Source organism: Rattus rattus, chromosome 4 (assembly GCF_011064425.1).
Source record: "Rattus rattus isolate New Zealand chromosome 4, Rrattus_CSIRO_v1, whole genome shotgun sequence".
Classification (NCBI taxonomy): domain Eukaryota; kingdom Metazoa; phylum Chordata; class Mammalia; order Rodentia; family Muridae; genus Rattus; species Rattus rattus.
This window is the reverse complement of record NC_046157.1, coordinates 112601930-112629486: the sequence shown is the minus strand read 5'-3', so window position 1 is coordinate 112629486 and position 27557 is coordinate 112601930. Positions and strand designations below refer to the sequence as shown.

Here is a 27557-nt window from a genome sequence, read left to right as displayed (position 1 = left end):
GCTGAGAATTGAACCCCGAGCCTCTGGGAGAGTAGCCTGTGCTCTTAACCACAGAACTCTCTCTCCAGCCCAGTTTATCACTCTCCTTCAACATCCCATGCTTCACTCTTCTTCCAGTCTGTCATACAAGCTCCTCCCTCTTCTAGGCCTACTAAGCAATTTCAGTGAAGTCACTGAGTTCCTTAACTCCTCCCCTCCGACTTTCATGGCGTTGGGGTCATGTCTCAAGAGCACCCTGGGTTTGTAGTTTTTGCTTGGGGGTCTTCCCCCATCCAAACGACAGTTATAAGCTTTGTGCTGGCTAGTGTTTCATCAGCTTGATGCAAGCTAGAATAACTGCAGAGGAGAGAGACTGCTTCCATAAGACTAGGCTGTAGACAAGCTCGTTGGGCATTTTCTTAATTCGTGATTTATGGGGGAAGATCAAAACTATTGTGTGTGTGGCCATCCCCCGGGCTGGTGGTCCTGGGTTCTAGGGAGTAAACAACACTGTTCTATGACTTCTGTATCAGCTCCTGCCTCCAGGTTCCTGGTCTCTTTGAGTTCCTGCCCTCACTGCTTTAGAAAATTAACCCTTTCTTTCCAAGTTCCTTTCGGTCATGGTATTTTATCACAGGAGTAGCGACCCCAACTGAGACAAGCTTTTTTGGGAGAGGGGGGGTCTCCATCTTTGTCACATACTCATCACAGTGTTATGTCGCCAGGCCTTGAGGAATAGGAGACAGGGCAGAAGGACAAAGGGGCATTCCTACCCTGAAAGGTCAGGACCTGGTTGTACATCAGATTCCGGGCCTGGTAGATGTAACAGAAAAGCTGGTAGTAGTGAGGCTCTGGGTAAAGAGAAGTCTCATTCGTTACCTGTCCCCAGTCTCCTCATATGCTCCTCCCTACTCCCTGCCCTCAGGCCCTGGACTCTCAGGCTGTTTACTATTGAGGGTGCAGTAGATGAAAGGCATGGTGGGGATCCGGGGGTCCTCCGGGGCACGCCTCCAGTCCTTCCAGTGCTGCCACGCCCATGTCCTCTCCACTTCCTTCTTTGGTTGTTTTTTCTGCTCCACTTCCTGTACCCAGAAGGCCCTGTAAGTTCTCAGGCCACCCTGACTCCTCTCCAGGTCCTAGCCATCCACAACCCCTGTACAGATGTCACCTGCCAAACTTGCAAAGTTGGGCCCCGATCAGGGATGTGTGTCCCTGATCCTCTGGGATGTGGAGTAGTAAATGTCACCCAAGTCGGGGAAGCCTTACCAAAGATCCCTCCAGGAGGAATATGGGAGCTACACCCCTGTCCTCGTTGGGCGCCAGCTGTCGGTGCCAGCAGCGACGACGGAACCGGCTTGTGGGCTGAGGGTCCAGGTGGAACCTAGAGCCGAATGTGCCATACTCCCAGCCCTCCTTTCCCTCCTCAGAGAGGTCTTGCTGCAGGGAAGGACGTTGAACCTCAGAATTGTGCTCCTGTCCCTGCTTCACAAGTCACCCCAGTCCCAACCAGGACCTTTGCTCCAAACACCTTACCATCTGCAGGAAGGAGAGGGTCTCCTCCTCCAGGCTCAGCTTCTGGCCCACCTCCCTGTGATTCCGAAAGCGCACGCGCACCCACCGTCGCCGGCGGCACGAGTGGTAAGTCTTTTCCACCGAGTTCCAGATCTGGGGCAGGCCGGAGGGTGGGATCCCCACTCCATACTCCCAGCCTGCAGGGGCAGCATCATGGCTTCTGGGTCCACTTGAACCTGCAGACTTGGGGGGCTTTGACATGCCTGAGGAAAGGGCCCTAGAAAGCCAGGTCCTGGTGACAGAGGAGTCCCCTTGTCCAGGAAGGTGTGCTCGAATTGTATAATATAGACTATCAGGAACCGGCTGCAGCAATTGCTTGTGTCCATGCATCCACCCACCAGGTTTGCTCAGGGTCAGACCTTGGGAGGTGCCTGCTGCATCTCAACACTAGGGTCTATATCTGTGAAATGACAGAGGCTCTATTCCCTAGAGACTGGGAACCCCAGAAATTCAGACACACCCTGCCTGAGGGCTTGGCCACTCAGAGCTTCCAGAAGAACCAGACTTGAATGCTTCAGGCTCCCAGGCCTGCAAGCCTGACTTGTCCGGAGACTGACCTTCACTGTCCACTGCATGGTTGAGCTCCACAATCCAGTTCTTCTTAAAGTGCCAGCCTTGGGGACACTTCACATTCTCCGGGGCTTCCACAGGCTGTCCATTCTGTAAGGATGTTGAGGATGAAGGAGGTCCATGTGAGGTGGATGAAACTTCGCTCATTTTCACATACATACCTATCGTTGACCCTCCAGTCACTCTAGACCAGAAAACCTTGCTCCTTCTGCAGCCACCATGGCGCTTTTATGAGAGGTGAATGGCTCTCTCCTTGCTGCACTGGGGGTTGGTTAGACTTGCATGGTTCTACTCAGTGACCTGTAGCTTCCATTAAAATGAAACACAATTCAAAGGCTGGCTCTTATATAGTGGAGCCATCTTTCCTGTGCTCAAGAGGAAATATTTCTGTCATGATAAAATGTGTGTGTGTATATGTGTGTGTGTGTGTGTGTAAGATTGTGTGTGATTGTGTGTGCATGTGGGAGTTGGGGCTGGTGCACACATGTGTTCATGCATGTGGAAACTGGCTATCATTCTTGTTGCTCAGAAGCCCATCCACCTTAGGTTTTGAGATAGTGCCTTCTACTGGGATCTGGGGCTTGGCCTGCTAAGTTAGGCTGTCTGACCAGCAAGCGATAGGGGCCTACCTGTGTCTGCCTCTGCACTGCTAGGATCATAAGTCTGTACCGCCATGCCTGGCTTTTTATATGGGCACCGTGGACACAACTCAGGGTCAAACTCTAACTCCTGGGTTCAAGTGATGCTTCTGCCTCACCTCCCAGAAGAGTTGCACTGTGAGGCAGGTACCACAGTGCCTGGTTCTTTCTGTCATCCTATTTACCTTATCTGCAGATTGCCATCCTCAAGTACAGCCCCTTTATCGGTGCTAGAAGAGGGCATCCAGGGCTAGAATGCTTATCTGGGGTCCCACAGCTTAGGTAGAACAAGGCTCAGACAGAGCTCTAGCTGCTGAGCTACCCCAATTTCTGACTCTTCCCATCTGGTCCTTGCCATTCCCCGTGTACCCTAGGGCAAAATGGAGCCACCTACCACGTCCGTGTTGGGGATAGCTGCAGGCACCCAGGCACCTGTAGCGTTGCGACTCTGGTTCTCGTACACCTCTTCCAGAACCTGGCTCTTGTTGATGTCTATGTCCAGAAGGAGTCTGGGAAGCAGTGATACCCCAGGTTCCTAGAGCTGTCTGAACACTCAGGGTTGTCTCTGCTAGCTAAGCACCCCTATGTGACATCCCACCTCCCTTGAGCAAGGCAGAGCCTGGCACACAGACAGGGTATTGGGTAGTGATGTTGGCCCTATGTATTCCCACTCACGGGGACTAGGACAGTGGCTTGGGGCCCACTGATTAAGCCCTCGCAGGCGAGACATGGTCAGGGCTTGCACCGTCCTTACCTCCTCTGAGGCTCTATTACCCAGTCGGCCTTCCAATGCCATTCTGGGGGAGCCCTGAAGTCTGTCTTGGGGAGAGCCTTGCGTCCCATGACATCTGAGAAGTTGGGGCAGTAGTATAGCCCTTGCTGTCCCCAATCGTCTTTGATCTTGGCTTGATTTTCATACTGGGGAAGGAGAGTCCCAGTCAGTGCCCATACCTCCTTCACCAACCTCCCAGCATTGGGGATGTTGACACACTTGATCCCTGACCTTTAGAAATGTAGTAGCCAGGGAAGATGGGGTCATAGCTCTACTGAATCTAGGAGACTGAGACTCAGTAGTCAACACTACCTGACGTTGCTCAACTATCAGAGAAGTAGTGTGATGGCTGGTTAAAGTCTGCATCCTCAATGTGACCTGCCTACTCCCTAGTCAAATGCAGACATGAAAAATCCAGTCCTGCTATACAGTCACCCTTCTGTGCTACCCCAGGTCTTTTCTCGTACAACTCTTTCTATCTACCTCTACATCTACCTTATGCAGGACTGCTTAGATACAGCTGTCCCTTGGCAATCTCAGGGAATTAGTTCCAGAATGTCCCTGGGTACCACAAGCTATGCTCTAGTCCCTTACACTTTAAAATGGCCTAGTATCTATGTGTAACATACACTTTAAATCATCTGTATGTGTCATAAGACCTAATCCAACATCATCACTATGTTAGCAGTTGTTCTAGTGTGTAGTTAAGGTCACAGTGACAAGGAAACAGGTATATTCATGCTTGGTATATGTGGTGGTTTGAACATGCTTGTCCCAGGGAATGGCACTATTAGAAGGTATATGGCCTTGTTGGAGTGGGTATGGTCCTGTTGGAGTGGGTGTGGCCTTGTTGGAGTAGGTGTGTCACTGTGGGTATGGGCTTTAAGACCCTCATCTTAGCTCCCTGGAAGTCAGTTTTCTGCTAGCAGCCTTCAGATGAAGATGTAGAACTCTCAGTTCCTCCTGCACCATTCCTACCTAGATGCTGCCATGCTCCTGCCTTGATGATAATGGACTGAACCTCTGAACCTGTAAACCAGCTCCAATTAAATGTTGTCCTTTATAAGAGTTGCTCTGGTCATAGTGTCTGTTCACAGCAGTAAAATCCTAAGACAGTAGATATGCAGCCATCACAGACTTAACTGCATTTTTAAGCCATGGCTGGTTCAGTAATATAGATACTGTTGACATAGGGAGCTGACTGTGTTATGATATATTGTCAACACATGCATCTTAAAAACATAACAATGTTTTTAAATGCATTACTTTTCTTTTGTAACATAGCACTGGTTGGCCTGTTACTTCTTATGTAGCCCGGGGCAGGCATGAACTCCTGCCTAAGCTTCCCAAGTGAAGCTGAGATTATGTATAGATGTTAACTAACTAAAATCAAAATAACAAACAAACAATACCCCCCCACACACATACAAAACCCTTATAATTCTATAACTTAAAAAGCCTGTGTTGGGCTGGAGAGATGGCTCAGTGGTTAAGAGCACTGACTTTTCTTCCAGAGATCCTGAGTTCAATCCCAGCAACCACATGGTGGCTCACAACCATCTGTAATGGGATCTGATGCCTTCTTCTGGTGTGTCTGAAGACAGTGACAGTGTACTTATATATAATAAATAAAATAAATAAATAAATAAATAAATAAATAAATAAATAAATAAATCTTTTTTAAAAAAGCCTGTGTTGTGGACTCCTGTCTTCCAGATATGACACCACTATTGTTGTCCTGAAATCTGGTCAGCTGTGACTACCTATGGGAAACTAGCAAGATGTGGGCCCCTGTTCTTTTTTTGGGGTTCATGAGCAGCTTACAAGGCTCATGGTCATCTCTCTTCCCTAGTATATGTGTGTGTGTGTGTGTGTGTGTGTGTGTGTGTGTGTGTGTGTGTGTCCGGTTCTTTGCTCTGTCAAGGGTCACCTGTCTGAGGTGGACAGGCATTTGTTCACATCTTCCCAGAAGAGGTTACACAATAGCCAATAGTCTGACGCTCAGCCCTTACTTCCTGTTGCTGGCAGAGATACTTTCCTGAGCCAGATTTCACCCAAAGAGCAAAGGTTACCCCTTGCCCTCAGCAGAGCAGTCTGCCCAGCTGTTCCCCCGAATCTCTGATGTGCTGTGAGCAGAAGCCCCATCTCAAGTTCCTTTCACACTTCCTGGGCTCTCCCCACCTCCCATGACCTCCAGACTGGTCTGAAGATCTGGGTAAGGGTGTGCAGGGGTCCTAAGTTCCCTTTGGTGACAAATAGACTCCGTACAGTTTGGAGCCCTGATCTGTCCCCGTGCCTTGAAAAAGCTAGGCAGAAGCTCTCAATGAACTTACACCAGGAACAGTGTGGCCAGGCATCAGAGGGCCACACATTCATTTCTTAGAATATGTGAGCAGGGACACCAGACTAGCACCATCCACAACCGCTGTCATCACTGCCACCTCACAGAATTCTGTCACATTGGGTCCAATATGTTGTCTCTCTACCCTCCTTCCTGAACCACATGTCCCTCTGTCAGGCCTCCTTTTCCCTGCCTTGGGCTCTCTGCCTTGGCTCCTTCGACCCCAACCTCCAACTGCCCTTGGACGTCTGTCCGTCTGCTCACCGTCTCTGCATACACCACCATGGTGCCCTGCTGAAGCAGCTTTAGATTCTTGCTGTGTTTGACGTTGCCAAGCCACATGCAGACCCGGAGGTAGGCTGGGAGTATGTTCTGTCCTTCCCCTTCTGGGTACTGAACCAGAGGCAGATCAATCCCATGGGATGTGTCACTCCCCGGGGGTGGGGGAGGAGGGGCATAGGGGAGGAAGAGGGTGAGGGAATGGGCCACATCGACCCCTTCTGACCAAGTCCTGGGAGCAAGGGCCCTCCCATCAAACTGTGTGCTGGAGTCAAAGAGTCTGCAATATTACAAAGCTCTTGGCTGGTTGCCAGTACTGAAAGGTGACTGAGTTCTGCCCTGGTATTCACAGAGGGAAAGGGCAGGCAAAGAAAAAAGATAGGGGTGTGGAAAGTAGGCAAGGCTGCCTGGGGAACCCAAGGAAGGTGATGATGGTAGCTTTGGTGATGCTAGCTGCCATCGACTGCCTACTGCTTCATCACCATGCTCTAGTACTTTGCTAAGCACGCCAGTCCTCATATCCCAGTGAGCGTGTCACCAAGCCCATGGGCCCAAGGAACACACTGAGGCCAGGATTCAGTCAGGTACTGGACAAAAGGGGAAAGGGGCTTTGCATGCTGGTAGAAAGGGCAGAGAGCAGGCATATTTGGGATCTGGGAAGGCCCAGAGTGGTTTGTCTGTTGACAGGGTTGATACAGGTGTCTAGGGCAGGCCAGGCAGGCTGGATTTTCTCTGAGAGGGAATAGGAGCTTCTGATCTGAGGAGCCTATACCAAATCTTACACTCACAGAATGTTCTGGAAGTCATCCAGTTGTGGTTCGAAGGAGAGATAATGAGGTATTAGACCAAGTGGTAGGCATGGGAGTGATGAAGGGGGTGGGGGATTTGAGGAGCATTTACCACGGATGTGGGCTGGGCAGCAGCTCACACCCAGAGAGGTGCAGCCCCCTCCCTACCTCTAGGGACTGTATGAGCTCAGTTCTACTTAATGCAGGATGAGGGAGAGAACATGTAGGCCATGTCCTCAGGGGCTTCGGGGGGGGATGGGGTCCCCACATGGCTTTCGAGGAATCTCAGGGATTCTCTCTGGGGTATTGGGGGACCACATCTTCCCTGGAAGACACCCTTCTTTCCCACCTGTAAGAGGAGGTTCTGAATCTTCCCACAGAACTTGCCAGAGCTCATGGGTCCTGCTGTGGAGAACAGGACAGTGTGGGCGGGTATCCGAGCATAGGCCACTCGTTTTTGCCCAGACATCAACCAGATCAGCACATCCGGGAGGCTTTCCTGGGGCTGCCAAGGTGGGAGAACATCAGGACCTGTGTGGTCAGTTCTGGGTCTCACCATCACCATCCAGCCAGTGCAGCCAGTGCCCACCTCAGGGATCACAGTGTTGAGACGGCGCAACCAGTCCTCTGCCGTGCCCACCATGTTCACTGGCTTGGCTTCCTTGGCCCTTTGCTCAAGTTGCTGCAGGAGATAGCTGCGAAGCTTCCATTTATTCTTGTCTAAGTTGTTAGCTCTGGGCTGATCAGTCATACAAGGCAGAGGGCCCCTGAGGCCGGGACAGGTTAGGAGGAAGGTATGTGTACACGGTCCTACTGCAGGCCAATGTTCCCTTTCTAGCCTGGAGCATCTACCGGACCCATGGCTGGCCTGACCTGGGAGAGAGATGCTTAGCTCTCTCCCTAGGAAGCTAGCTTTCTGTGAGCCTGACTTAGACTCTCACGCTGCCCTCTTCCCCCCTTGAAGCCCTGTGGGTGCTAGGTTGGTTCCCAAAGACTTCTTGTGGGTAGAAGTTTTCCTCTTCTAGAGAAGAGCCTAACCTAACCATTGGGGGAAGTGGGGGTTTGGGCACGGAGAGGCTTCCCAGTGAACTTGAAACAGCATACTGGATGTAATGAGCAAAGGCAAGAGGCGTGGTGCGAGAGGCGTGGCATGGTAATAGTGTGGGCTGTTCTAGGCAACGGAGATCTGTCCATGTGCTACAGACCTCTAGTGTGGGCATGGAGTCTGTACTGGACTGGAGTTCAGGAATGTTCCACATGGGCCGAAAAAGTAGCCACGTGTGGGTTCAAGCTAAGGGAGATCTGAGAAGTGTTCCTGTGGGGTAAGGGTTCACTGGGCACTCCGCAGAGCCTCCGGTTTCTAGTCCGAGCCTCACCCAGCTCAGCCCAAGCCAGCCTCAGTCAGGGTACTCATTCCTACCGGCAGTCCTCCTGCAGATCCTTCAGCAGTTTCTCCCACTGTTGGAGCAGAGCTGGATCCCTGGGGTTCCGTATGGATTTCAGGATGTCCAGGTTGGTTTTCTGCCCATTGAGAGAGAGAAAGAGGGAAAGAACAGGCCTCAGCCTGGAGCTCTCTGAGATAGGCTGAAAGACTGATAGGCCAGTAACCTGGTGATGTCAGTTCCAGACTGCCCCATGCCCTAGCAAAGCTAGAACACCCTGTCTTCCCGATTTCCCATATCCAACAGAGGAAATGGGGGATGGACATGTGCAGATGCCCATCTGCAAACAGTAGAATGGCATGACTAGAGGGAGGTGCTATACACACAGGCCTTTTGGGACCTGTGCTCTTTGACAAGAATCTAAAGCTCTTTGTGATATGGCCCCTCCTAGCCCCTCTGATTTCCGCAGTACTTCTGTGGCCCTAGTTCCTCTCATGGCTTCAAACACTGTGCACCTCTGTGACTTCATACATATTATTAGCTTTGTGCTTCCATCCCCAAAACTGCCTATGAATTTTTCAAAGCCCTACTGCCCTCTTAACCACCTTCTAACTGTGCTCTTTCCCCTCTCCATCCCCATCTCTCTGATCCTAAATCTCTTGGCTCCTGTATTTCCATGGCAACCCTAGTTGCACTGCACAGTAACTGCATCTCTGACCTCTGCAGCCACTGAGGACAAATCTGTTTATCGATCACTGTGACTTCAGTGCCCGATGCTGTATCTGGCATACTTCTGAGTGGTGTGGGGGTCCCAATATCATGCTGTAGACATATGAGGGGTGTGACTGGTTTCCTAGTACTACCCCAGCTCCCTCCTGCACACTTACCAGGCGATCCCGGGCGAAGTGAAGGAGGTTAAGGCAGTTCATCCGGAAGCTGACATCCTCCCAATTGGAAGTCACAGCCACCACGGGCTTTGTGTTGTACCAGGGCACATAATGGTAGCTAGTCCCTGTGACACAGAGATATAGGATGGAGGGAGGTGGGATATGTGAAGAACCAAACTAGAAGGTCCTAACCACTGTCTCCTAAAGAATTGCTCCTGGGCTACCTTGGTTCTCAAGGATCGGCTAGCCATGCCAAGTGGGTACTCAAGCTCAAAGCAAGAGTGGGCACTTGAACATGGCTGGTTCCTACCGGGTATATACCGTGTTCAGTGTGTCATGTGGTTTTCCAAAGCCCCTGGTTTACAGGTAGGGAATCGGGTTGGTGCTGATGTGGGTGCTGGGAACTGGAATAGCAACAAGAGCCGCCTTCCCTACAGTAATCTTTTTCTGCAATTCCCTGCTGGGTTGGCCTCAAAGAAACAATCACCAGTGCTCAAAATGTTTAAGCAGAAGAAAACCCAGTAGGACAATACCCAAATTGAAAAGTTGATGAGCTTCTTTGGCATGGGAATACGGCGGAAAGGTGGGCTCTACCCACTGTGGACAGGTTAACAGGACACCCTATGTTCTGTGAATCCTGAAAGATACATTGAGGTCCTAACCCTGCTGCCTCAATATACCATCTAACATGGAAATAGGATCACTGATGATATGATTAGTTGACGGGAGGCCATTCATTGTGGGGTAGGGTGGGTCCTTCAGCCAATATGACTGAAAGGCAGACAGAAAGATAGTGTCCCTGTGAAGGCCCAGGATCATCAGGAAAAATCAAGGGAACGGAATGACTCATCTGCAAGATGAAGAACACCAAGGATTGCCCTTAGCACTGTCTTGGAGAACCAACCGTGCCGCCCTCACTACCAACTTCCACCTCCTTATTATCTTTTTGTTATTATTGTTTTATTTTTGAGACAGGGTTTCTCTATGTAGCCCTGGCTGTCTTGGAACCCACTCTGTAGACCAGGCTGGCCTCAACACAGACAACTGTTGTCTGCCTAATCCTCCTGAGTGTTAGGGTTAAAGGTGTGTGCCACCATAGCCTCCTGTTGTCTTATTTTAAACTTTTAAAATTAACATTCTTCTTTTCGTTACTCGTGCTTGCGTGGTTTGTGTGTGTGAGCGCAGGCCTTCCCATGTGTGTGAGGGTGACGGTTGGAGGACCACTCTTAGGGGTCAGTTCTCTCTCCTTCCACCAAGCAGGTTCTGGGATTTGATCTCAGATCACCAGGCCTGCACAGTAACCACTTCTGCCCACCGAGCCATCTCTCCACTCCAGAGTCGCCATTTTAAGCCACCCAGTTTCTTGGACAAGGTAATGTCAGACCGAGAATGAAATGCGGATACCCGAAAACCTCTGCTCTCAGGGTCAGGATGAAGAAGAGATGGCCCATCGCCCACAAGGGGACAGTGAGGACGCCTGCCCATCTCCACTATGACTCTCGGTGATGGGGTCAAATAACTCAGCTTAGCATCCTGAGACAAGCTACTACTGAAGTCTGAAGGGTGCCAGACAAGCAGGTTGGATGTGGCTCCTTGGCAGGAGCCAGGTCGCTGGAGTAAGGGACAGACAGATTTCCCTGGAGAATGAAATTTGAGCCAGACCTCAAAGAATTCCCACAACATGGAGAGAAAATTAGCAGTTTAAAAATGACACACGCGTCCCCTAACCCAGCAATTCCAGTTCTGCTGTAAATACCCCACGGGGAGGCGAATACCGCCTTACTAAGAGATGTGAAGAGAAGGCGTGTGTAGCAGCTGTGATTGGAATGGGAAGAGGTTGGAAAACGCTAACGTGCCCTCCACATTAGAATTATGGTAATCAGCCATCCCTTAGGGCTGTCGAGGGACTGGTTTGAGGACACCCTGTGTTATCAAAATCCACACCTGATAAGTCCCTTATAATAAACACGTAGCATTTGCATAGGATCTCCCTTCACGTCCCTATACTCATGATCTGCAGAGTGTTTATTATTACCCCGAGCAGGGCAGATTCTATGCAAATACCTGTTACTCTGCTATGTGACATTCTTTACAGGACAGTGACAAGAACAACAATCTGCACATGTTCAGCACAGATGCGAGTTCATGTGTGAGTACCTGTGCACAAATGCACATCTGTGTGTGTGTGTGTGTGTGTGTGTGTGTGTGTGTGCGCGTGTGTGTGCGTGCGCGTGTGTGTGTGTTTGTATGCAATCTCGGTCTGTGCAGAGTACGTATGAGTCTGGTGCTTGTGCACAGCATGGGGAGTTCAGAAGAGAGTGCCAAATATGAGTCCCAAATGTCTTCTTTTATTTTCTGCCTATTCCTTTGAGGCAAGGGCTGTCCTAAAACCTGGAGCTTGTCTTGTTAATTATTTTATTGTGCTTGTCTGTTTATCACATTTGTGCTGGATTCCTGCAGGGCCTAGAAGAGAGCACCCAGTCCCCAGAAATTGAAGTTATAGATGGTTGTGAGCCACCATATGGGTGCTGGGAACCTAAGCCAAGGTCCTCTGGAAGACAGAGCATCCAATGCTCTTAACTACTGAGCCATCTCTCCCGGAAGAGCTCAATTTACTTGGCTAGGTGGCAACCAACCAGGCCCAATGATCCTCCTGTCTCCACTCTAACCTCAGGTTGCAGGCTTCTTATAGGGGAACTATAATACAAATTCCAATCCTCAGGCTGGCACAGCAAGCCCTCCCTTCCGAATGCCGGACCAGCTCTTGTTTTGGTATTTTTCAATTTATTTGTCTCAGGTAATGTTTCTTATGTATACATTATAATTATACATGGTATACATACATTGTAATACTTGTGTATACATTGCTGGTTCGTTCTATCTCTCTATCTCTCTATCTCTCTTCTATCTATCTATCTATCTATCTATCTATCTATCTCTTATCTATCTATCTACCTATTTATCTATCTATCTATCTATCTATCTATCTATCTATCTATCTATCTATCTATCTATCTGGTCTACAGGATCTCGCTACATAGCCCTGGCTGTCCCAGAACGCTCTATGGAGACCAGTCTGGCCTCAAACAATTCACCTGAATTGTTTGCCTCCAACATGTTGGGACCAAAGGCCTGCACTACGACACCTGGTTTGTTTTAGTGTTTTTGATGCCCGGTTAGTTTAATCTGGTTGTCTACATGCTTACACATGGCTGACTATATTCACACAGCAGAATACTAAGTACACGGCAGTGAACATAAGTTTCAGCTATATCCAAGGATATGTTGATCTGCGGCCACATTTTGCAAACTGGTGAAGAAGGTAAAGCCTTTCAAAAAAATATGTGTAATACATGTTCTTTAATATGGGAGGAGGAGATGGAGGTTAGGAGTACAGTGGCCCTTGGTGGGTACGGGCACAGGCCACTAGGGTGTCCATATTCCATCACCTTTGTCATCTGAGTGCTATTGTTTGGTGTGCTTACCCCAGGATTGGTCACTGAGCTCTGTGCTTTGTGTGGTTTTTCCAAGAGTATGTTATTCTTGAATCAGATTTTTACTTTAAAAAACAAATTGAAAAATAGCACTGCCCTGCTCAACAGGATGGTAGAGGAAGCCACCCGCTGTCTTTCTGTCCTAGGGCTATGGCTGGTGTTGAACTTGTGCTAACTACAAGTATTTTTAATTGTTAAGAATACAGTTTGCCATTTGTATCATGTGCACAGAGAAAAACAGTGAGGACAAAAAGGACAAAGCCAGCGTTTGCAGTGCAGAGTGTGTGGCCGTCGAACATGCCGCTGAGAAGAACAAAGTGGCGGAAGGCGGGCACGGACAGGCCTTTCTGAAAGGATCTAGAAGTTTCCAGATGTAGCCTGGAGAGAGCCAGTATGAAAGATATGGACAAGAGACTTAAAAATAGGGGCATGAATGGGCTTCACAATCAATAAAAAGAGGTCCACAACTTAGGTTCTGAGTAGGAGCCCAGGATCCAAGATGCCAACTTTCTTCTGCTGTTCTTGGAGAACTTCCAAATGCAACGAGATGGGAAATAAGTCCATTTCCAGCAATCGGGGAGACAGAGATAACCTATAGACTCAAAATACACATAAGGACTGCAAAAGCAATCTGGCTTCCATGGAAGCCCTGAGGAGCAAAGACAACCGAAAGCAAGAGCCACAGCAGGAAACAAGGCTTGCTGGGAGGAGGTCTGGGAAAAAAGTTCACTCCCCAAGGAAGCAGGGCTCTGAGGATGAAACGTGAGCTCGGCAAACAGCCAAGAGAAAACAAAAACACCTGAGAAAGACAACTTTGGGAAGCCCCAGAGTGACATTTACTTACTTAGACAATTCACTGAGGCATAAGAATTTCTCAAGTGACCAAAATGAAATGGAAAGACAGAGTCAAAGGGGGGTAGGGGTGGGCTGTGTGAGGAGGGACTGCGATTGGGATGGAAAGTGAATAAACAAGTAAATTAATGGGGAAAAGGGGGCCGGGGAGAAAACGTTAACTAGAAGAGAACCAAGGGGAATTGGGAACCCCATTTGTGGCAGCCCCAGAAGAAGGCACAGAAGAGTTCTTTACCTCAGAACATAAAGCTAGTCAGTCAAGGTAAGGACAGTGCTGTAAACAGACAGTAAATATCGTGGTTTGTATACATTTGGCCCAGGAAGTGGCACTACTAGAAGGTGTGGCCCTGTTGGAGTAGGTACATCACTGTGGGTGTATGGGCTTTAAGTCCCTCATCCTGGCTGCCTGACAAAAGTTGGACTGGGGTATCGCTTCGATAAGCCTCACCATGCTTTCGTTTGGAAGAATGTGGATTTGGGACGCCATGGAATGTCTTAAGTGGGGCTTAATGGGCTATCCTAGTAGGAATATAGAATGTGGAAGACTTTATTACTGAGAGTGATTTGAACTGGGCAGACCCAGCCCAAGAGGTTTTACTAGAAAAGAATTTCAGTATGTGGCTTAGAAACTATTTTTGTGGTATTTTGGTGAAGAATGTGACTGCTTTGCCATTGGCCAAAGAGTCTGCCTGAGGCTAAGGTGAAGAGGTTTAGATTAATTGCTTTGAAAAAGGAAGTCTCAAAACAGCCTGGTGTAAATTCTGTCGTGTGGTTATTAAAATCCACTCTTACGAAGAGCATTTTAGTGAAAAGGAGCAAGCCGAGAAAGGAAAAATATAAAATATATGGTTTAAGTATTAAAGGGGCTCCGGGAAGCAGAATGGAGCTGAATCCTATGCTCTAGGAGAGTGCAGATTAAGGGAGTGGGACTTTGGGGCAAGACCCTATCCAGCTAAATGTAGATCCAGGCACGGTGGTACACACCGCCATGGAGATAAAGCCAAGCAGATCTCTGGGTTCGAGGTCATCCTGGGACAGAACAAGTTTTAGGTGAAGAAAAAGCTTAAATCCAGGGATTTGGCACACACCTTTAATCCCAAAAGACAGGCATACAGATCTCTGAGTTCAAGGTTAGTCTACAGAGCCAAGGCAGCCAGCTTAGGCCGTGAAGGAATTGGAAAGGAGGAAGCTAATGATAATGAAATAGAACAAGGGGGCCATGTTCCAGCTCCTACAAACAGCAGAGCACAGCAGCTTCGCCCATGTGGCTCTGACTTTAGAGTCCAGAATAAAATCGACTACTGGCACAATCGATGCTGGTTAGCTGGAGCTAAGAATTAGCAGTGATTAAGAAGAGACCAGCATTAGTGAGGTGTAATCTGGGAAGCGTTTTCTGAGAGCACAAAGAAGTTGTGTTCCAGAGATAGCCAAGGTTGTACCTCCTGCTGCAGCTGTACTTGGTGATGTGTAAGAGTCACCCAGGTGGTACAGGTTTTGAAGGCATGAAGGGGCCATGAAGAGCAGCTGAGGCTGGGCACTGTGAGAGGCCATGGAAGGCCATTGGCGAAGGTGCAGCCTCAGCTGCAATTGATGGCTTAGGACTGATGGGGTCAGGCAAAGGATGTGAGGCTTGGCACCATGAAGAGAGCCTATGAGAGGCTACTGGTGAAGCCTAGTTGCAGCGGAAGACTCCAGTGGATTGGAGATGCCGGTACCATGGGATGATCCCCAAGAACAGCTACAGCAGTGGAGTGGATCACCCTGAGCTTAGAGTACTACAGAGGGCAGAGCTGGAGAAGTGACACCAACCCTATGAAGGAGCCCAGAAGATCATGTGTGGATCCCAGACATTGAAGCAAGAAGCTTTAACATTGAAGTTGCCTTGGAGACCCCAAGATTTTCGAGTTGCCATGGCCATAGGATATCTCCTGAGGAGCGCTGCTAACAGGGAGTGGAACCAGCCCAGAAAAAGAAGTTTGTTGCAGTCAACAAACATGAAAAAGGAGTTGGAGATCTGAAAACTGCTTTGACATCAGACATGGAGATGCAGAGTTTGGAGTTTGCCCTCCTGGTTTTCTGTCTTGATTTGGGGGATTACAGTTAAGTGATTGGATGGATCTTAGAAGAGACTTTGAACTTTGGACTTTTTTTTTTTTTTTTTTTTTTGTTTTTTTTTTCAGAGCTGGGGACCGAACCCAGGGCCTTGCGCTTCCTAGGTAAGCGCTCTACCACTGAGCTAAATCCCCAGCCCCGAACTTTGGACTTTTAACATTGTTGAGACTGCTATAGACTATGGGGACTCTGGAAACTAGACTAAAAATATATTTTTATTATGCTATGGCTAGATATGGCCCCCATAGACTCTCATGTTTATACAAGCCTATAGGGGCTGGGGAGTGAAATGTCATGGTTTGTATATGCTTGGCCCAGGGAGTGGCACTATTAGACGTTGTAGCCTTTTTGGAGTCACTGGTTTTAAGTACCTCATCCTAGCTGCCTGCCAGTCAGTATTCTGCTAGCAGCCTTCAGATGAAGATGTAGAACTCTCAGCTCCTCCTGCACCAAGCCTGCCTGGATACTGCCATGCTCCCACCTTCCTGATAATGGACTGAACCTCTGAACCTGTAAGCCAGTCCCAATTAAATGTTGTCCTTTGTAAAACTTGCCTTGGTCATGATGTCTGTTCACAGCAGTAAAACCCTAACTAAGACAGTAGGTGGACACCACAAAATGTGTGTGCAGATTGAGTCAAAATGAGTCATCGAACTAGATACACAAACCCTCCAAACATTTTTGAAGGAAAAAAATAGGAGAAAAAATTTTATATCCTAAGGTAAGGCCAAGTTCTTGAGATATGACACCATAGGGGAAAAATTGGATTTGACCTAAATTTTAAAAAAAATGACGTTTCAAAAGATTAAAAAGGGGGGTGGTGGTGGTAGAGCATGCACTTGGGAGGCAGAGGCAGGAGGATCTCTGTGAGTTCAAGGCCAGCCAGGGGTACACAGAGAGACCCTGTCTTCAAAACAAACAAAAACTCAAACAATACAGACAGACAGACAGAGACAGACAGAGCAGGGGAAACAGCTCAGTGTTAAGAGAGCCTCCTGCTTGTCCTGGTTCCATTCTATGTCAGATGGTTCTTAACAGCCAGAAGCTCCAGCTACAGGGGACCTGATGCCCTCTTCTGGTTTCATAGACACAGACACATAATTAAATAAACAAAAAAAACCCCCAAAAAACAAAAACAAAACTATAAAAATAACCTTAAAAGGGGGAGAGATAGGATAGACATTTTAGAAAGAGACCACAATATATGTCTAATTAACCTTTAGGTATGGTGCCAAAGTAATTCAATGCAGAAATCAAATGTTTCTCAGCAAATAGTGTTGAGTTGGCTGTCTATCTAGAAACAATGAATTTCAACCCCTCCCCTCACACAACATACAGAAACTAAGTCAAGACCAATGAGAAGGACCTGTGGGTAAGGACGCTTTGCACCAAGCCTAATGATTTGAGTTCAGTTTCTGGAATGTGAAAGGGAGAACCAACTCCCAAAAGCTGTTCTCTCCTCTCCACATGCATGTGTGCAAACTGTGGCACACCTGCTCTCCCATCTGGCACCTGGCTTAGGCAGGAGGATCTTGAGTTCAAAGTCATACCCCCCCCCAAAAAAAACCCAAGATAATAAGAAAAACCTCTAGGGACCTCTGACCTCTAAGATGCATTGTTCATAAAGGCACTTTCCACTGAGCCTGACAACCTGAGCCCCAGGACCCAGAACCAACTCCCCCAAGTTGTCTCTGACTTCACTTATACAAATGTACATTCATGTGTGTGTGTGTGTGTGTGTGTGTATGGGCGCGCACAATAAGCAGACATAATAAAAAAAATGTGATAAGCAAAAGACTTAAACAGTCCTTTCAGTAGATATGTGTAGGGCTAGGGGTGTAGCTCCTAGGCGTGTACCAACTCTACCTCACATTCTAGAAGCCCTAGGTTTGGCCATCAGTACCACATAAAGTGGGTCTTATGGCACATGAATGTGAATCTAGCAGTCAGGAAGTCGAGTAAGGGGGCTCAGTGACTAAGAGCACTGACTGCTCTTCCAGAGGTCCTGAGTTCAAATCCTAGCAACCACATGGTGGCTCACAACCATCTATAATGGGATCCGATGCCCTCTTCTGGTGTGTCTGAAGACAGCTACAGTGTCTTGCAAATAACTAAATCTTAGAAAGAAAGAAAGAAAGAAAGAAAGAAAGAAAGAAAGAAAGAAAGAAAGTAAGTAGAGTAAGGAAGATCAGAAATTCAAGGCCATTCTCAGTTACATCATGAGTTTGGGGCCAGCCTGGACCTCTAGAAACCCTATCTCAAACAACAAAACAGAAAGGGGGTGGCTAGTCTGTATTTTAACGGGAGTGATAAGTGCACGATACACAGATCTGACAGATGTATAAACCACTAAGAAAGATAGAGCCAAATGATTATACACTGGAGGAAAAGCTAGAGGGAGGGTAAGGGAAGATGACCTGTATACGCACATGCTCAACCTTTGTCTATAGCGAGAAAGAGCACATTGCAGTCACGTGAGATGGTTTCTCACATCCAGTAGCGTGGCAATATTAAATCCCTGGCAGCATCAAGTACTGGTGAGAACAGAGAGCAAAAGGAATTCTCATCCCATGCCGTTGGGAGTGTAATTTGGTGTAATCGCTTCTGCTCTGAGACTCCCCCCCACCCCTAGGTATATAATTTAGAGGAACCCCTGTCCTTGTGACCAGAAGACATGTATGAGAATGCTTACAACAGAGTTATTATACCAAGCCAGCTTATCTATATACACTATATAATTTGTGGTCTGATCACACAGTGGGATGCATTCAGGAATGGAAACAAAATGTAGCTACCCAGAGCCAAGTCCTGTTGGGCAGAAGGCAGAAGGCAGATGCATACGCATGGATGGAGTCCTGTCCAATACAACAGAAGAGCATGCTGCTCCTGGCTTCCGTACACAGACAGTCAAAGCAAGAGAGAAAGGTTGACGAGCCTAAGAGACGGAATCATACGAAGGGACCTTTTAAGGCCATGGCAGCCTTCTGCGTATTAGCCGGGTGATAAATTTGTGAGAAGTCACTTTACCCTTCTATAAATGGTCCATATGCATCTTTAGTGCTTTTTGCATACATATTTCTCACTCTAAAAACAGCAGAATTTTGTGAAATGGGAGAAGCCGGCTAGTCAGAAAGGACCATATGTCAGACAAGGAATATGTATGGAGACTTAAAGTAGATTAGTGGCTGTCTACAGCTGTGAAGGTGAGAGAGCAAGGAGGAGGGCTAATGGGCCTAGGGTGTCTTTGGGGAGAGAGGAAAGCATTCTAAAACAGGCTGCAGTAACGGTTGCATAACTGTGAATATCCTAAAATCCATGCGATTGTACGCTTCAAAAGGGGCAAATTATATGTTATGGGAGTTCCGTCTCAACAGAGCGTTTATTTAAAAGTGTAGGTAGGGAAGTGGGGCCCACAGAAAGCACCCTGAGGGGTGCTGAGATGTGAAGCTGACAAAGGGGAGGAGAGACTAGTCAGGAACTTTCAAATCTTAACACGAACCCACATCACCTGTGGGCCCCCACAGTGCGCTGGGCTCTCTTCTTAGATTCTTTTGATATTTATAGGTGGAGTGGGTCAAAAATCTGCCTTTTTAACATGCTGATGCTGTTGGCCCAGGGGCTGTAGTGGACAGGTAAGGTTCCTGGTTAGTTCACAATGGATGAGGAGATGGATGGATGGATGGATGGATGGATGGATGGATGGATGGATGGATGGATGGATGTGGATGGGGTGTCTGGGAGAGTGGACAGATGAAAGTTGAATGGCTCAATAAATGGATTGGGGCCTGGAGAGATGGCTCCATGGATAAGAAGAGCTTGCTGCACACCTATGAGGACCTGAGTTCTGATACTGTTTAAAGAGCAGGTTGTGGCCATGTTGGGGCTGTGCCATGCATGATGCAGACAGGGGCACTACTAAGTACTGGTAAGGCCACCAGCCTTACCCCAGGTTCAGTAACAGAAGAGTAAGATGGAGTGACAGAATAGGATATCCAACATCCTCCTTTGGCCTCTACAAATGCACACAGAAGCTCACACATGTGCACAGACAACTGCACGCAGAAATAAACTAAACAGAGAGATGGATGGAGAGTAGAGAGAGGACCAGTAGATAATCGGGTGGCTGGTGGTTTTCTATTCTAGAGGTCACCACCCCCTAGCTATGCAATGTCTGGCAGGTGACTTTACCATCCTGAACTTCGTCGTTGTCCTGTGTGGAATGTGTGTCAAGTGACCAGATGTGCTGCTCATGCCTATCATTCTAGCACTTTGCAGCCTGAGGCAGGGGGATCATGAGATCAAGGGCAGCCTGGACTACATAGTGAGACCCTAGTAAAAACAACTGGGAATGTTCAGGAAATGTTCTATGGGCCAATGCCCCTAGAAGAGCCTCACACACACATGGGCTACTTCAGTTTCTGCTTGAATCTGACAGTTACCATCGTATATCACCGGGCTGTGCTGTGTGGTGGACACCAGAGGCTTGTAGTTTGGATCCATCTTGTTTCCATAGTGGCCCATGCTGACCTCAAATTGAATCAGGTCCTTAAATTTGGGCATCATGGTACAGGAGAGGAAGACAACGCACAGCCCATACTTCTGACGATACTGCTGCATCTAAATCGATAACCACAGACACCTCAGTACATACAGGATGAGTAAGGCTGTCCTGACAGGCAGAGGAAGGGCACCCTTGATCACAGAGCATGATCAAGTGTTCTGTACTTGGCTTAGGATGAACCAGACCATTCCTGAGACTGTGCACTGGCTGATCAAGGGCAGTTGTTCCCAGGATCTCCGTCACCTGCTCCACTCCACCCAGCTGGCCCATTCCCTCCCTTTCTGAAGCTGGGCAGGAGGGTCTTCTTCATAGTCAGGTTTGGCTCTGAGGTAAGAGAAGTAGAACAACACCACACACACACACACACACACACACACACACACACACACACACACACACGAGCCCTGTTCTTGGTGACTCTCAAGTCATCCTCTCTTATACAAAAAGGCTGCCCCTTTCTACTACAGCCTCAGCTACCAACTGTCCCCTAATTATGTCTGTTCCTGCCTGGGTCCTGCATACAATAGCTGCTCCTTCCTATTGCTAACATCTGCCCTGTTCCCTCCCTCCTTTGCCTCCCTTCCCTTCTACTCTCCTTCCCCTACCTCCTTTCCCCTTCTCCCACTCCCTCCCTTCCTCTCTTCCCTTCTTCCTTTTCTTTCTTTCCTTTTCTAAAAAGACATTTTTGTTGTGTAGTCCAGGCTGGCATTGAGTTTATGATGGTTCTCTTGTTTCAGCCTTCTGAGTGACAGGATTACAGACATGAGCTACCACAGCCACCAGGTTCTCCAGTCTGTCTTTCTCCTTCCCTGCCTCTTGCCTCTCTCCTCTCTCCCCTCCCCCCTCTCCCCCCCCCCCTCTCCCTCCATCCTCCCCCCTCTCCCTCTCTCTGTGTCCGTCTCTGTATCTCTCTTACACACACACACACACACACACACACACACACTCTAGATCTCTGCTTTCTTTGCCTCCCCCTCCTCTCCTGTTGTGGTACCATGTCAGGGTCTCAGCTCTATTCAGTCCTCTTTTTCCTGGGCCTTTGTTCCAAGACCTCAGATTCAGTTGTGATGTGCTTTTTACTGCCTATGTAGCTGGCAGGTTCCAGGCTGAGCTATGTATATGTCTCAGAAGCCCATACCAGAGATAGGACCTGTCACCTCCCATATTCCTTTCTTCATTCAGGGAGCCCATCTTGGTGGCAGACACTGTTGACCACACCATCTCCCAAGACTAAAAATAGGCAGAGCTTGTGGGAGTCAGCCTCACTTTTGTCTTCTTTGCAAGGGGTCTCTGGACACTCAGGGTTCCTGACCACTAGGGATTTGGCTCAGCATGAAAGCCCTGGAAAACGCTTGGGGAACCCTCCAGTAGACTGACCAAGCATCCTTATGTTCCCAACAGATTGGTGACCAGTGTCCCTTGCAGTGTCAGAAATGTGCCCCCCTCTCCACAAACAGTAGATCTGGGGAATGCAGAGAAACCCTTTTTTCCCTGGGTTACCTGTCTCCTGTGATTACCTCCACCTTGATCACTTCCTGAGACAGGTCCTTCATCACAGAGTCTTGCTGAGACTTGATCTTGGTGACTATCTCTACAAAGATTCGGCCACGGTAAGCTAAACCATCCTTATTAACAGCATCGAGGATGCACTAGAGCAACAGAGAGAGAAAGGGATGACAGGAAAAAAAGAAAAAAAAAAGAGTAAACGGATCTCTCTGGAATCCACACAGCAAAGGAAGACTATCCACGGACAGTCTGCTTGGGGATGGCTCCACCCACAGCTCTGCTAAAGATTCCCAGGATGCTTCAGTGTAGAAGAGTGCCCCTCTTGCTCGCTCTGGCTGACCTGGAAGGACTTGAATTACCCGAATGTTTGTTTGGAGCTTGGAGGGAATGGTAACCTCTTACCAGAGTGAGGGTTCCCTATCTGGCCGGTCAATGTATGCTCTCCCTCTGTGTTGAAAGTAATTGATCCAAGAAGAACACAAAAGCCCCCACAAAAGGCCAACTGAGGGATCCCCTGGCCTTGTGGGCAAATTCCCAGCAAGAGCTGACTGGTGGGAGACAAAGGCTGAGGAGCCATGGGGTGACAAGGAGGACGAGACAACACTGTGACAGTCACAGTTCCTCTCACAAACTCCCTTCCAGCCTTATCAAGCAGACCCACACTTTCCCTTCTATATATCGTGGGGTGTGCCACGACACGAGATTGGGGATCAGAAGACAACTGCTCAGAGTTGGTTCTCTCCTTCCACCATGTGGGTTCCAGGATTGGATGCAGGTCACAGGTGTGGTGGCAAGAAGCATCTTTACTGGTTGGTCCATCTTGCCAGCCCCCCGCTTCCCCTTTTAAAGACAAGGTACTGCTTTGCAGTCTAGCTGGCTTCAACTCATGATCTTCCTGCATCAGCCTCCCAAATGCTCTCATTCCCTTCTTGATTAAGCCAGCTTGAGTTGGGTTTCCAGCACAAATCAGTAATGTTGAACGACCCTGTATTTTTTTTTTTTCCTAGCTGTGGGAAACCTACCAAAGGTCTCATCTTCAGTGTTCCTCAGTGACTAGATAAGGCATCCCATTTGTTCCTTTCTGGTACCTCAGCTTAGGACTCCTGTATTCATGGCTGTTTATATACCCATGCCCATCCTCTTCTGGAAGGAGGTGGACAGAAGCCAGGCAGAGTCCCCCCTGGACATTGCTAATCCTCTGGTGCTTCACTTACAGTCAACCTTACCTCTACTGCCCCCTACCCCTCACCCAAGCTGACAGGAAAAGCTTACAGTGCCTTCCTCTGTGGTCCTGAAACGGGGCTTTTCACCCCCACGGAGAGTCAGGAAGCTGGGACCAAAGCAGGGCAGGAAGCCAGAGTACATCCCTGGAAGGAGATAGAGCACACTCAGGGGCTTGGGTGGGACAGGTGCAAAGGGAAGGATCCTAGGAAGGGAGGGGATCCCATGAATTGCTTGCCTTGGATCTCCTCTCCGGTGGACGAGATTTGACTGAGGCACAAGCTGGCAGACCCAATCTCATCCGGGCAATTGCTTTTGGAGCTGGGAAACACGCTGCAGGCTGAGCCCCGGCCCATCTCTGCCTCTTCCTCCCCAGAACATGGGTCTGCCTGTAACCCATTTGCTCACCAGTCCAAGACTCTGAATTTGATGTAGCTAGAGAGGCAGGGCAGCTGCGAGGGGAGATGGGAGCGGGAGGGGGGAGGGAGAGGAGAGTGAAGGTACACTAGTGTGGCCATGGTCCTCAGGGGACCTTGTAAGCAGTTGGGAGTGGCTGCCTCAGTCCATATTCAATCACAGACAAGCCAAATTTATCACGGTGCTTGGGCACTTTTGGGCTCCCAGGCTTCCCACATTCAGGGGCTGCTGGTAAGGACGTGGGATGCTGTAACAGTGTGTCGTATTCATTTGGTTTGTAAGATTTATTTTGTATAGACGAGTGTTTGCCTGTGTCTGTGTAAGTGCACCACGTGTATGTCTAAAGAGGGCACTGGATGCCCTGGAACTGAAGTTACCAGCTGTTGTGAGCCTCCACTTAGGTATTTGAAGTAAACTTGGGTCCTCTGCAATAGGGACCGGAGTTCTTAACGACAGAGCTATCTCTCCAGACTCTGTCTTGTATTTTTTTTATGATGTGGACCTCAGACTGTCTTGTATTCTTGATATTAGCTTGTCTGCAGTTTAAATTCCAGGGCTGGGGCTGGTGAGATGGCTCAGTGGGTAAAAGGGATTGGTGTGAAAGCCCAGTGACTTGAGCTCAACCCCTTAGTACAGACAATTCCCTCAAGTTGTTCTTTGTGTCCTTGGCACATGCATTCCCCCACACATATACAATGCCATGGGTGACCTTGGAACTGAACCCAGGTCCTCTGTAAGAGCAACATGTGCTCTTTTTTCTCCCTCATTAATTTACTTATTCACTTTATATCCCAATGTGGTCTCCCTCCTCTCCTCCCAGTTCCACCCTCCCACCTCTCTTTTCTACCTCCCCCTCCCCTTCTCTGAGGAGGAGAGCCCCTCTACCCCAGGTACCAACCCACCCTGGCACATCAAGTCTCATCAGGACTAAATGCATCCTCTCCCATGGAGGCCACACAAAGCAGCCTAGCTAGGAGAAAGGGATCCAAAGGCAGGCAACAGAGTCTGAGTCAGAGATAGCCTCCACCCCCAATTGTTGGGGGACTGAACTGGCTAGTTTTGTGTGTCAACTTGACACAAGCTGGAGTTATCACAGAAAAAGGAGCCTCAGTTGTGGAAATGTCTTCATGAAACCCAGCTGTAAGGCATTTTCTCAATTAGCAATCAAGGAGGGAGGACCCAGCCCATGGTGGGTGGTGCCGTTCCTGGGCTGGTGGTCTTGGGTTTTATAAGAAAGCAAGCTGAGCAAGCCTGGGAAAGCAAGGCAGTAACATCCCTCCATGACCTCTACATCAACTGCTGCTTCCTGACCTGCGTTAATTCCAGTCCTGACTTCCTTTGGTGATGAACAGCATAGTGGAAGTGTAAGCTGAATAAACCCTTTCCTCCCCAACTTGCTTCTTGGTCATGATGTTTGTGCAGGAATATATAGCTTAAGACAGGGACCCACATGAAGACCAAGCTGTTCCTCTTTATATATGTGTACAGGGCCTAGGTGCAGTCTACACATGCTCTTTGGTTGGTAGTTCGGTCTCTGTGAGTCTGTGGGACCAGGTTACTTGGCTCTGTAGCTCTTCTTGTGGTATCCTTGACCATTAAGCCATGTCTCCACCCCATCCCAACTTCTTTCTTCATGTGGGTGAAAGGATATACCTAAATCTCCAGACTTCCGTTGTATGGCCTTACTGTTCTCTACTGGACTGAGTAGCCTGCCCTGGGCTTCCTCGTGTTTCCTACCAGGCAGAGCCTCTTCTGCTGTGCCCAGTTCACCCTAGCCTTCATCCATACCAACACCAGAATTTCCCTTTGGAGTGCAAGGAATGGGAGGGTGAGCATGATTGGGCAGCCATACCTGAATCTGGAAGGTGAGGATTTGGTTCCATATGGGGCTGTCGGACTGGCTCTTTGGATATGTCCTGAGCTGAGAACATCCAGAGGGTCAGTCAGTGCTAGCCTGTCCCTTCCTCCTGCTACTGGCCTTCCCTTCCCACCTCCCTGTCCAGTCCACTTCCTGCAGTGCCTAGATGAATGAGCTAATTCCTAACCCTTGGCCTACAGTTATCCTCAGACAATGATTTCTCGAGGCCCAGCTTCATTCTCTTCACTATCTTAAAGGGATTGTCTCCATACCTTTTTATAGCAGTGTTGGGGACCGAAAACCCACAGCTTTACACATGCTAGGAATGTGGGCTTTTTTTTGGGGGGGTGTGATGGTTTGTATATGCTTGGCCCAGGGAGTGGCACTATTAGAAGGTGTAGCTGTTGGAGTACGTGTGTCCCTGTCGGTGTGGCTAAAACCCTCATTCTAGCTCCTGGAAGTCAGTCTTCACTAGCAGCCCTCAGATGAAGACATAGAACTCAGCTCCTCCTGTACCATGCCTGCCTGGATGCTGCCATGTTCCCACCTTGATGATTATGGACTGAACCTCTGACCCTGTAAGCCAGCCCCAATTAAATGTTATCCTTACAAGACTTGCCTTGGTCATGGTGTCTGTCCAAGCAGTAAAAGCTTAGCTAAGACAGGCGGTGTTCTTCTACCTTACTTGTGGTTGTTTTGCCTGCATGGATGTCTGTGCATCCCATGATGCTTGGTGTCAGAGTAGGTCAGAAAAGGGTGTTAGTGCTGGAACTGGAGTCACAGATGGTTGTGAGCCACCATCCTGGAAGAGTAGCCAGGATGTGTAACTTCCAAGCCAGCCCTAACTTTGTTTTGTTTTGAGGCAGGGTTCCACTAAGTAGCCCTGACTAGCCTAGAACTCAATATTTTCCAGGCTCTAACCTGGCATTGGCAGCGATCTTCCCACCTCCCAGATAGGACTGCCAGCTCTGCTCCATGAGGCATATTACCAAGGATTTGTTAGATCAAGTTCAACAGAAAAAATGGCCAAAGAACATGGCTGGTGGCAGCCCCTCCCCCTCCCTTTTAAAAATGAGGCAGGTCTTATATAGCCAAGGCTAGCCTCCAGCTCCTGGTCCTCCTCTCTCTCCCTCCAAAGTCTGGGGGCTACAGGCATGTACTACATATCATATGCCTAGCACATATTTTATGTGTATTGTATTTTATTGAGATGGAGTATCACTATGTAGCCCAGGCTGGCCTGGAACTCTATATATGTAGCCCAGGCTGGCCTTGGTTCTGCCTTCCTCCTCCCACTCTCCTATGCAGTGCTTTTTCTTAGGTGCTACTTTTTCTAGTCTCACACCCTTTCTGTACCTACCTTGTCCCCAGTTAGTTCAACCTCCAACGCAGGAGTGGCCGACTGAGGGTTCCCTAGGACAGGGGGTTAAAAAGACTTCTAAGACAGATGCATCTTTTTTGTGGGGGAGGGGGTCAGGAAGAGGAAACGGGGGAACTGAACAACTTTTAATCTGCCCCTGCCATGCCCCCCCAGCTTTTACACAATGGTTCCAGGGTATGTTATCTCTCTCTCTCTCTCTCTCTCTCTCTCTCTCTCTCTCTCTCCCCCTTTCTGTGTGCATGTGTGTGGTATGTGTGCGCTCTCGTGCGTTTATACATGCATGTGTGCAGTCAGGATGTTGTAGAAAAGCTCATATCTGCACCTAGACACCAAAACCAAGTAAATGGCTTGGAGTCTTGAAAATGGATCTGTGGGAATTATATGCCTGGCAGTGATGGTGCACGCTTTTAATCCCAACAGGTGGGAGGCAGAGGGAAGCAGATCTCTAAGTTCAAAGCCAGCCTGGTCTACAAAGCAAGTTTCAAGACAGCCAGGGCTACAAACTGAAATCCTGTCTCAAAAAAGCTGAGAAAAGAAACACTTGTGAATTTCAGTGCCTCCCATCCCCCATTCCAAATCTTAAATTGATATTTAAAAGGAGAGGGGGGGGGAGAGAGAGAGGGAGAATCTGGCACGGATCTGAGGTGCCTGTCACAGGGAATCGTGGAGCTCCCCCCTGCCTTCCCACAGACTCTAACTGAAGTGGAGGTCCTCTGCACAGTAGATGAAGAACTGTAAGTAAGCCAGGCTGACTGGAACTTGTGTTGACTTGAAGATCTTGACCTGGCTGTCATCCTCATAGGGCAGCTTTTGATCTACCTGCAGATGCCAGAGAGTAGGACAGGGTCAGGCTCATAGGCAGGGAAGGCACAGCTTTTGACTTTCCTGACTTTCCACTTGATGCACAGAGAGTGGACTGCCCCTTTATTTATTTTTTTTTTTTCGGA

General features: G+C 48.6%; 1 protein-coding gene across 1 annotated transcript in view; it reads right to left on the bottom strand.

Annotated features, from left to right (window-relative positions):
- The window catches only part of Fer1l5 (fer-1 like family member 5), a 52077-nt gene that overhangs the window by 11412 nt on the left and 13108 nt on the right, over window positions 1–27557 (bottom strand). Inside the window, exons 12-31 of the mRNA XM_032900919.1 lie at window positions 27309–27429; window positions 26590–26642; window positions 25224–25292; window positions 23363–23406; window positions 23193–23275; window positions 23006–23100; window positions 21745–21876; window positions 20106–20283; window positions 9209–9333; window positions 8360–8460; window positions 7529–7706; window positions 7289–7444; window positions 6137–6265; window positions 3514–3677; window positions 3154–3268; window positions 2109–2211; window positions 1513–1688; window positions 1246–1416; window positions 929–1061; window positions 753–830 (exon numbers count right to left, since the gene is read on the bottom strand). Coding sequence (XP_032756810.1) covers window positions 753–830; window positions 929–1061; window positions 1246–1416; window positions 1513–1688; window positions 2109–2211; window positions 3154–3268; window positions 3514–3677; window positions 6137–6265; window positions 7289–7444; window positions 7529–7706; window positions 8360–8460; window positions 9209–9333; window positions 20106–20283; window positions 21745–21876; window positions 23006–23100; window positions 23193–23275; window positions 23363–23406; window positions 25224–25292; window positions 26590–26642; window positions 27309–27429 — 2404 coding nt within the window. The remainder of the gene's footprint in view (window positions 1–752; window positions 831–928; window positions 1062–1245; window positions 1417–1512; window positions 1689–2108; window positions 2212–3153; window positions 3269–3513; window positions 3678–6136; window positions 6266–7288; window positions 7445–7528; window positions 7707–8359; window positions 8461–9208; window positions 9334–20105; window positions 20284–21744; window positions 21877–23005; window positions 23101–23192; window positions 23276–23362; window positions 23407–25223; window positions 25293–26589; window positions 26643–27308; window positions 27430–27557) is intronic.